At 46.5% G+C, this 10,649-nt stretch overlaps 1 protein-coding gene across 2 annotated transcripts in view; it reads right to left on the bottom strand.

The window, feature by feature from the left end:
• LOC122740026 (AFG3-like protein 1) overlaps positions 1-10,649 on the bottom strand; it is a 40,673-nt gene continuing 30,024 nt past the window's right edge. For both annotated transcript variants that reach the window (XM_043981798.1, XM_043981799.1), the window contains 4 exons: positions 8,999-9,114; positions 8,131-8,331; positions 7,862-8,056; positions 1-7,456 (listed from right to left, as the gene is read on the bottom strand). In XM_043981798.1, the coding sequence (XP_043837733.1) occupies positions 7,238-7,456; positions 7,862-8,056; positions 8,131-8,331; positions 8,999-9,114 (731 nt within the window). In that variant the 3' untranslated portion in view covers positions 1-7,237. The remainder of the gene's footprint in view (positions 7,457-7,861; positions 8,057-8,130; positions 8,332-8,998; positions 9,115-10,649) is intronic.

Below are 10,649 nucleotides of genomic sequence, written 5' to 3'. Positions count from 1 at the left end.
CTTTCCCCCAAGTCCTTCCTTGGGTTAGAGAGCCGAACGCTAGATCAGCTTTGTAACCCAGACCCTTGATGACCTGTGGGCTGGCCTTTCCCTCTGTCAACTGAAGACTGAGGGGACTCTGGCCTATTTCCTACCTTGCTCAGAACACCAAATAATGCCAAAACTGCCTAAGGAACCATGGCACCTCCCTGAAACCGTTATGGTGTGGGGAGGAAAAGACACTCCCCCTTCCCCGCCCCCACAACCTTCTTAAGGGGTTACTTCTCACATCCCAATAACATGGCTTCCCTGTCCTACACATCATCTCCAGTTAATCTCATGTAAACGCATCACCCCCCCAAAGTAGCTTTGAGCCTGTGGCTGCCTATCACGTCCCCATAGTCCTCCGTGCCTCCATATGGTACTGTCTGGCTTGGTGTCACTTTATACTGAAAGGAAGCAGGGACCATTTTTTTTCAGATGTAGCTTCTGGGACTGCCCAAAGGAGGGACTTCGCAGATGACAGTTTCTTGCAAGCTTAGATGTAGGAAAATGAGGGAGCTCCAGAAGTCACCAAGAGCCGACATCTCTTTTACTCAAAGAGGCACCCAACCTGGCTGCTTGCTGATGACTGTTTAAATTGTTTAAATTCCCTTGAACCAGGGTCATGACAGACAATCACCAAGGATGAACTGATACCATGTCAACAATTGGTTTCAGAACAGGATCTGGACTCACTTTTTTGCTTGAACCATAGATTGTGGGGACCTTCAAGCATTTTCCTTTCTCCATTTAAGCTCCTGATATGGATACAAAAATAGGTTCTTCCAACGGAGATGGACTCAAATAGAGTCACATCAGATCTTTGAATACCTGCTATTTGCAAGGCACTGTGCTGAGTACTGTGAGAGTAACAAGGGAGAACTAGCTAGGGTTCCTGCCCTCAAGAATTCTGGGCATGCCAGTGATAGAAGGCTCGGGGCCGAGTCCCTGATTTCAGGGGCCGTTAATCAAGCCACCTCCCAAATGCTCGGTAGCGCTGGCCAGTTGCCAGTTGGCAGACCTGCTGGCACCTCTCACTCAAATTGACACGTCCATGCCACCAGAGGCTTCTGGCTTCATTTAGCTGGCTGGAATACCCACGCTTGTGTTTCGTCTTCCCTTATATATATATACATAGTGAGCTCCAGATACTTATAAACCAAGAATCTGTCAAGATGAAAACTACCCACTGTGTTCAACAAACATGCCATCAGGCCTGCTGTGTTCTTTGCAATTAATTTCCCAAAAAAGCAGTGGAGGAATTCACTTCCCTAAATTATATAAAAAGGACCAATTGCTGGGTTGACCTTTGTGCGTTTCCTTCCTCAACCTTCTCTACCACTGGGACACCAGTACAGCCAAGTAATCATGCCAGTGGGTCAAGGTACTGAGCAATATGATACTTGCCCTACACAATAAAAATAAATTTCTCACCTTGTTTTGCTTTTAAACTTTATCACGTGAAGGCAGCTAGAGCAGCACGACATGCCGTCCACTCATCTGTGACCTGTCCCTCTTGTGTATTGTACTGTTCATTAGTTCACGTAGCGGCTTTCTATAGTGTCATTTGGAAAAAAAAAATGGTATTAAAACCTCATCCCCTTAATTTGAAGGTGTCTTGTTGGTTTCTAACTTCTCAGAGGACATCGTGGAGGAGTAGCCAGAGCAGGATCGCATAAAGAACAGTGCGGGAGCTGAGGGAAGACAGCAGCACTGCGAGGTCAGCTCAGCTGAGGGGGTGCTGCTTCCCCTTCAGGGCACCCACAGGCTTCCACATTGTTTCCTAAATTGCTGAATGCCACTGGAGCTCAAACAGGCTTATCTGGGTCATGTTATAGGGAAGATTGGCCTCCATTTTCAAGTCTGGAATGATGCTGGTGAAAGGGATTGTGAGAGAACATTTTTAAAATCTTATTCCCGTACAACCCCACTAAGCAATTTAGACACCTGGATGAGGCTGGGGAAGCAACCTTCCAGGACTATTCTCTTTCTGGTGGATGGCTGTGGGCGAGAGGAGTTTCAGGGCCCAACAACAGCTGACTTTAGTCAAAGCAGCGTGTGTAGGCCAGGTCTGAAAGGAGAGAGCTGAGACAAAGATCTGTTTAATAGACCAAAAACCTACTTATGCTTCAGTTCCTCATGTAGCTCAAGTAAAAATTCAGTGCGGGGCCACACCTCAGCTCCTGGCTTTGGTGCCAGAGACCGGCCCCTGCTGAACTGCTACTACTCACCAAGTAGCCAAAGGGAAAGATTCTGGTGTATCTGCCTACATAGGTGTAAGGAAAGGGGTCTGTGGACTTTCTTTTCTTTTGGTGAGGCAATTGGGATTAAGTGACTTGCCTAGGGTCACACAGCTAATAAAGTGGACTTGTTTTTAATAGAACATCCTGAGAAGGGGTCCGTGACACACAAAAAGATGAGAACCTCTGGTCCAAAATCCCTCAATAAGCTCACCCATGTACAAGAGGGTTGAGTTTCCTGTTCTGGTCGAGGGAAGAATGAAAGCTGCTGTTAAAAGATTTCTGTTATGTTATTCCTCTGGTTGACTACAGACAAGGTAACTTGGTTTTCAGTCTAACCCGGATTAGCAGCTCACAGACCAAACCAGAGAGGAGAAATCACCTCCCACCCTGTACTGTAAATATTTTTTTCCAGCAGGTTTTTTATCACCATCAAACGCTAGCGAATGCCCACATTTGCTAAGGGTTAGAGGTAGCCTTTGTCTTCAAGCAGCTCACAATTCTGAAGAAACAAACCAGACGCGTTCATTTACATTTGAACATTCCACGTTTATTGTGTTTTCATTAACTTGTGTGTGGTTTGCTTCATGGTTTTTCATTTGATTTGGTGGAATGCCATTTAACAGGCGGTTTGTATAATTCAACATAAAGTAGTATTTCAAAGGGAACAGGGATTAGAATAAGTCATTCTAACCCACTCCCTTCCTCCCTCCACCTCTAAGAACACATGCAAAAATAAATGAGTTCCCCAAACTGAAATATGAGAATTTTAGAGTTAGCTAATTGTTTACAAATAAATAAAGATATGTTCCAGATAGATATAAAGGGACTTGACCAGCAACATTTGTAATCTGAGTCTGATGAGGATTACATGAGGACCTGGAGAAGGGAGGTGACCTAGCTGATGGGGGGAGAACTGTGATCGTGGCATTTGGTGGCTGACATTGACTATAACGGCAGAGGACTGGGAAGCAGGGAGGCCAGTGCGGGAGTGAGCTCACAGGCCCACAGACCTGGAGCTGGGAGGGTCCTGGGAGGCCTTCTGATCAAGTGGGCTTTGAATTTTAAAGATGAAGAGACTGTCCAAGGTCATACAAGGTGGCAAACATTGGAAAGGATGACCATGGTCTGTATCAAGAATGAGAAGTGAATCCAAGAAATGGGACCCCATGACACAGGATATGCTGACAGTTTGAATGCAGAAGGAGACATATCCAAGACAATGTAAAGATCAGGAGTGAGAATGAGGTCTTGTACTTCCCACCACAATAGGCAGGAAGGGGAAGTCAAGCTTGTACAAGTCTTATAGCTACCCCAGGGAGAACAGATTTAGGGTCACTACTTAGCTGCTGAAGCTCTTTACTGGTGTGTAAAAAAGAATTACATAAACTTTATTTCGTCCAGCACGATTCTGTTGTTCTTTTAGCCAAGACATGTGATAATCACAGAAACACAGAAAGGAATGCCAGTCACTTTTGTCCCTGGCCACGGGGGACCTCCCCTAAATGAATGGGAGAAAGAACAGAAGCATGAATGATGAACATTCCCTCATTTGGAGAGAACCAACAGAACACAGCACTGTGAGTCTGAGCAACTGAAGAGAGATTTCATGTCAGATTTGACTCATGGGTTTCAGGGTCAAGGCCAGGATCAGGATCATGAACCTCACCATGAGACTCAAGTTTTTCAAAGGAGTGAAATAGAAAGAACATGAGAGTTCTTTAGCCTTCACAAGAAGACAGGCCTTAAGTCACTTTCCCAAATTGTAACATTAACATCCCAGCCTAGTCAAACAGCCGTTGTTTTCTGGCCTAACTCAAATTTTCCTTTATGTTTCCAGAGCTTAGCACAGTGCCTAGGACAGAGTCAACACTTAATAGGTCGGAGATTACACTCGGTCTCTTCAGCTGAGAGCTCTCCCAAGAGGCATGATGTCAGGCAGGAGCCTAAGAAAATCCTCCCCTAGAATCTGACATTTTCTTGTAGTCAAACCCCATGAGGTGAGCTGCCTGGCTTAAAAATAGCAAGTCTAAGTAGAGAAATGCAGCAATGGTAGGTCCAGCAGTGAAGCGGGAAGGATTATTCATCCCCACAGCTCTGAGAAAATGCATTATTCCTCCAGGGCATGGCTGGTTCATGAACTCTCTCACATCCCCCCCCTTCCAATGAGGTAGATAACAAGGATCATCAGTCCTATTTCAAAACAAGTGCCTTTTCTGGAGCAAGAATGTTCTAGCCAGCCTGCTGCAAGTCATTCCCAGGCTACCACAGGCATTTCTGTTAAATAGCACAACCTGAAAATCACGCCCACTGAAATGTCAAACTGCCTAATACACGACATGTAATGAAACTTGGGTCAATGCTGTTTCTGAGAAGTGGGTGTGGATTTGTCTTAAGGGGGACCTAGTGTCCTTATTTTTTTAAAAAGCAGCAGTGTCTGACTTAGGCAAACAACCAGACTACCCCCCTTCCTGCTACTCCACCCCCCCACCTCACAGGCACCCCCAATTTCATTGGATACAGTACTTTCAATGAACCTTGGGAAGCTTCCTAGATTATGCACTTGGAGCAGCCACATAGCCTAGAAAAGGCATCTAATTTCCGATAGGGTTTCACTCCCTATCGACGATGTGTGCCAGCCAGCTGGTGCCCAGGAGAATGCAGGCAAGAATGACTCTGCTCTAAGACATCTTGGGTGACACAGCACTATGGTTTTCTTTGTTCCCCTTTCCAAGATCGAAGTAAATCAGCCTTCCCTAAAAGGTCTTGACATGCCATCTGATGTAAGGTACCCATAGCCCTTTGAGATGGGCTGTGAAGCAGAGTGACTGAGCATTTCCATAGAGGGGAAGGGAAAAGGAAGCAGGGGAGGAGGTGGGCTCATTAGGTGGAGCAGAGCCTGGGGCTGGCAGTCTCTCTAGAAGAAAGAGAGAGAGAGAGAGAGAGAGAGAGAGAGAGAGAGAGAGAGAGAGAGAGAGAACGAACAGCTTTTCTCAAACACAGTCTTCTCTCGTCTAGTTGTAACCAGACAAGGCTGAGAAAACACAAGCACTGAAGCTGACTGGCACATGAAGGACGGTATAACGTGCTGCAGACCCAATCACTTTCTCATTCAGCAAGCTGGATCCAGCTAGGTTCCCCCAAAAGGCTCATTTAGAAGATCTTGATATGGGGGGGGGGGCGGAAATAAAGAACAGGAATGGGATACCAAGGCAGTCAATGGCCTCTCTTTTCCTAACAATCTCTAGGAAGAAAGAGATCACTGTTTCTTCTGGATGGTTTGGGCATTCGCCAATCTGAAAGCAAGGGGTTAAGTTATATCAATCTCTCAAGATCGTCTCAAATTTCTACAATTTTGCCTAAGGACCTTGTACAGGTCTAGGCACTAGGATCTATAGGTTAGAGAAATTCCTCGAAGGCTTTAAAAAACAAAACAAAACAAAAAGGTTAAATCCCATGGCAATACGTTTGGTAAAAAACAAAAACCCAAAAAAACTAAAGAAGAAAATCTTCACCCAAAAGAATGGAATTGTCCTAGACCCCGTATCCTGGCCATCATCATTTATGGATGCTGGGCAAGACAAAATATTTTGAACATCTATACTCTGCAATGATTTCCCAAATCAAATGTGAGCCTCTTTCAGTTCAAGATATCAGAAAAGAACTAGATCAAAGACCAATTCAGAATGAGAAAAAATTAATTAACTTCAGTGTTTGATGTCACCAACCTCCCTCAAAAGAAAGGAAGACAGGAGCAGGAGTAAGAGAGGGTGAGAATCAGAAATCCGGCAGGTCAAAGAGTCTTGCCAGGAGGAGATTCCATTTAGTCCCATTTCCTCAGGGGACCCCAACCTGGCTTTCATGACACAGGGAGTGTGAGCAGCAGAGCACGAGACCTTGTGGGAAGGGCATCCTGGGCAGGGGTCTGGTCGGTTGAGCCTCCAGGCCCCAGAAGGTGAGCCCTCACTGTTGGTACAATACGATGCATAGAGTTTAGTGTGAGACTGCCACAGAATGTGCAGGAATCCACCAGATGGGACACTGGAGTGAAGACTTGGACTACTGAAACCTGCCCTGACTGCTGGGAGGTTTTGAGAAACATGCCCTGCGCCCCTCATCTTCAGAGCAGCAGCCACAGCAGGATGCTGGAGTGACGATCCAAGGTCAAATGGCTGAGCCCATCGCCCTCCGCCCCCAGCACGCTGTTGCTCCTCACCATCTACGATCTCTGGTCTGGCTGCACGTAGCTTTATTCTAGCAAAAAAAGAGGCTTTTGCTAAATCTAAACACTTCCTCCATCAAACAGCTCAAACCATCCCTCTTCTTTAATTTCCTCTCCCTCTTACATACTGAAAACTTGAGCCCGTGTTTAAAAGTCTTCACAAAGGAAGAGTGAGGGGAGTCAACAGCAAAGGCATATAAAAAAATCCTCTCCCAAATACTGACTGGCTTGGTGATTTAACCACTGATTTTAGTTATTTTGAGGGGGGTGGGGGGTGGGAGGGAGAAGAAATGTCCTTCCCCCCTCCTAGCTCCCTAGGTCTATTCTGAATTCTTTCCAGTCTCCTGTTCCTTTAGGAGATGGAAAGGTCCATCTATCAAATGGGAGCTGTGGCTTATTAAAAACAAAGCCTTGGGCCTCTTGCTTCACCTGTTCAGACCCTTGCTCACCTCAGGATGGGAGCTAGGAATGCACAACACTAAATGCCCGTTATTTTCTTCAGCTCCCTCCCTGGCTGCAGTTCAGCTCACTGGCTTCGTGCAAGTTTCCGGCATGAGGACTCCTGGTTTGTTCCAAAGAGCCCTCCTTTCAAACACCCATTGGTACTTAAAATGTGCTTTAATCTGCTTCCCAGGGATTCTGAAAGCTACTTTCCTGCTGATAGTTAGAGGCGCTGGGGGCCATAGCCCCAGAGGTACAGTGACGAGAGTGGGGACACCCCCCAAAGTGCAAATGCTCGGAGGCCTTGGCTGGTTTACACAGTACTTTCCTGGACCTGTTTCTCGGTGCTTTCTTCTGTCCGTTCTCGGTTCCAATCCTTCAGGCCCTCTGGAAGGGAAGTGTCTTCCTCCAAGCTCCCCGTGCCCTCCACAAACTCTTCGTAAGTCGATTTCTCTTCAAAAGGCCGAGGGCCCAGCAGTTCAATCATGTCTGCTTTCTCTAGCACTTCCTTCTCCAGGAGACGCTTTCCTACCTACAAAAATCAGATACCAAGCTGGTAAAGCTGGATGCACAACAAACCCCCAGGGCTCCCACCTCTCTCCCAAAGATGGCGAAGGCAATGTCTCAGGAGGCACAGCCAGTCACAGCTCTAGGAGCTTATGCTGGAGGGGTTGTGCTGCCAAGGGCCCTGGGCCCAGCCTTCTCCAGGTACTTGCCCAGAACCACATCTAAGTAAGCGTCTGAGGCCGGATTCAGCTTTAGGCTTTCCTGATGCCAAGAGACGCATTCCCAGGCTGCATCAGACATTTTGATTGGAACATAACCAGCTGGCATCATAAAAGTGTGGCAGGAGTAGTAACAGCATCCTCCTGGGTCTGGCCCTTGAGTAATCTCTTCCCCTGCTGTTCCCTGCCAAGTACTTTAGTCCCTTAGTTACCTTTTCTACCTGGTCCCGACACTGGGTCAGCAATTCCAAAGTTCTGGAATAGCCGAGTTGATTCAGGTGGCGCACTTCCTCATCAATGAGCTGGGCGGGTCGCTTCACTGTAGGGCTTCTCCACGAGGGCTTCCCCTTGCCGGGGTAAATCAAATGACACTTGCCTAGCTTCTCACTCATCCCAAACTGGACAATCTAATGGGAACATAAGACGGGGTAAGGCTGCCGTTCAAGAGCCCTTTCCAGAACCCATCGATAGGCCTTATTACCTGTGCATATGCACTCTGTGTCACTTTCTTCAAGTCATCCTGAGCCCCTGTTGTGATACGGCCAAAGAACAGCTGCTCAGCCACTCGGCCCCCTAACATCATGCACATGCGATCAAAGAGCTGTTCCCGGGTGTAGAGGTACTGCTCCCTGGGCAGGTACTGCGCATAACCCAGTCCCTTTCCTCGGGGGATGATAGACACCTGTAAGGCAGACCACATCCAAGGCAGTCTGGTTACGTGGCCAATGGCCATGTTAATCAGCACAGTTTGACTGACATAATCAAATGACAAGACAGATGTCAAAGCACTCAAAAAAACAGAAGGGAGCGTATGGATCTAAACTAAATGTGTTCTACACGGGTGGGGCTAAAATATCACTAATTGAATGACCTGTCACTGAAGCTGAATCTTCCTTATGCTTTTCACAATGGTGTCTTTTGCAAAGCAGCTAAGTGAAGACACCAGGTTCATGATGAATCATTTTGGTTATTTTGGGGCTTCCCTATACTAGGTATTTTTTTGGAACCAATATTCCAACTCTCCTGCCATATGGTCCAATAAGTGCTATGGAGAAAAAGAGAGCAAGGATAAGACATCTATCTTTCTATTATTTAAGGCATAGGACTGGATTCCAATCCCCCTCAGAGAGAAACTAGTTCTATGATCCTGGTCAAGCATTTACCCTCCCAGGGCCTCAGCGTCCTCATCTGTAAGATGGGGATAATAAGCACATCTATCTACCTCACAGGGTGGTCCTGAGGATCAAGTGAGACAATATACGCAAAGTGCTTTGCAAACCTTCAAGCACTGTATTAGTGACCATCACCCCCCATTCGACTGCCCTGGGCTGAGTCAAGGGCACACTGACCTTTAGTAAGGGGTCTGCGTGCTCCAAGAACCAACCCACCACAGCATGACCGGCTTCATGATAAGCTACAGTTGTCTTCTCATTGGGCTGGAGAACCTGAGTCTTCTTCTCAAGGCCTGGGGAAGTGTGGAGCAGGGAAAAGAAACACATTAAAGTCCAAGCTGTACCTAGACTTATCTGCTGAGCTGGGGGACCACATGATTTCTCTTGTTCCAAACGGAGCATGGCAGGAACTGGTAAAGAAAACCCTCCTAATATCCTTGACAAACTTAATACTTCTACTCCGTTGATTTTCTTTGATGTTCTTCAGGACCCAGATCGGACAAATCCTCATTTCCTTCCTAATTCTATCTTAAACAACAAGAGGGGAAAAGCAGAAGTTTTGGCTTGAAAATGAAAGTGGCAAGAAATACTTTCTCTTTTTATATCCAATTTTGAAAAAAGGTGAGATCACAGCACCTCTTTGTCCCACCCAAGATTTCCCATCCCATTTCCCAAACTTGCCACTTTCTAATCCTTTCAAATGAGAGGTTGTCAGTGTCCATTTATACATGGTGCCCTACTTTAAGGAGCTGTGATTCTGGGCTAACTGGGACTTGCTGTAAAGAGGCCACAGAGCTACTCTGTAATCTATTACTGGGAACATAGTCACGCCACAAAAGGAACATTGGAATGAGGTAGGAAAAGAGGAGATTGGAAAGAGGTTTCTTGTAACCAGCTTGTAAACAACCAGCAGGAAGACCAGAGAGAAAGCAAAGGGTAAAAAATGTGGTCTCTTTATTTTATAACTGATGATTACATCCACCTGAGACCAGCACAGCTATGGACAGACTAACTGATTAGAACTGCCGAGATGCACAACTAAGAAGTATGAAAATGAACAACCTCTAGTTCTCCTATTAGGGAGGGCTCCTCTTAAAGATATACTGACTCCAACTCCATTATTCTACTCCCCCCGCCCCCAATTTCTGTCAGAAGAGGAAAGAGAGACAAGAGCACACAGTTTGTCTGTCCCTTTGCTTCTGCTTCCCAGAGGAAATGTCTCTTGCTTTACCTATTTTTGATCACAGATCTGCAGACTAATCCATCTGCTCCAACCTTGATTATGCATGGCCCTTGGCGAGACTCCCCAGAGCCCACTGCTTCCTGTATCGCAGAGAAGCTGTGCCTGAGCTCTATGCTGCATAGACTGCAGACATCCACCCCACACTGAATGCAAACACATCTATTTCCCATCTCGGCTGTGGCCAGGGGAAGAAAAGCGGCAGCTATCTCCTAACTAGAGATGAGCATTAATATATAGTCTTTTAGTAACAGAGTCTAACCCGGCAAAGAAGCCCTGGAGAGGAATTTCCAGTAGCTTCCTTTAAAGCTATTCCTAGGAATCCATATTCATCCTCAGTTCTGCCCCCTCTCTCTCCATGCTTTTTTAGAGGAAAATCAGGAACCTGCTCTAACCCTCCCTAAACTCTCTTTGGAAGTAGAAGCAAAGCCTGCAAGAATACCCCCTAACACTGCTTGGAAGCACAAGGTAGTCGAGAGCCCTATGTTCCTACCACGCTCCCCCCCCATCTCCCCAGGCCAGGCTCACCTCCAATGACCTCTCTCGATGGCCTGCTTCAAGTGCTTTTCTTGAATAAAACTATTCAGG

The sequence above is a fragment of the Dromiciops gliroides genome, chromosome 2, assembly GCF_019393635.1.
Source record: "Dromiciops gliroides isolate mDroGli1 chromosome 2, mDroGli1.pri, whole genome shotgun sequence".
Classification (NCBI taxonomy): Eukaryota; Metazoa; Chordata; class Mammalia; order Microbiotheria; family Microbiotheriidae; genus Dromiciops; species Dromiciops gliroides.
The sequence above is the reverse complement of the archived record's forward strand: the minus strand, read 5'-3'. Positions and strand labels throughout refer to the sequence as shown.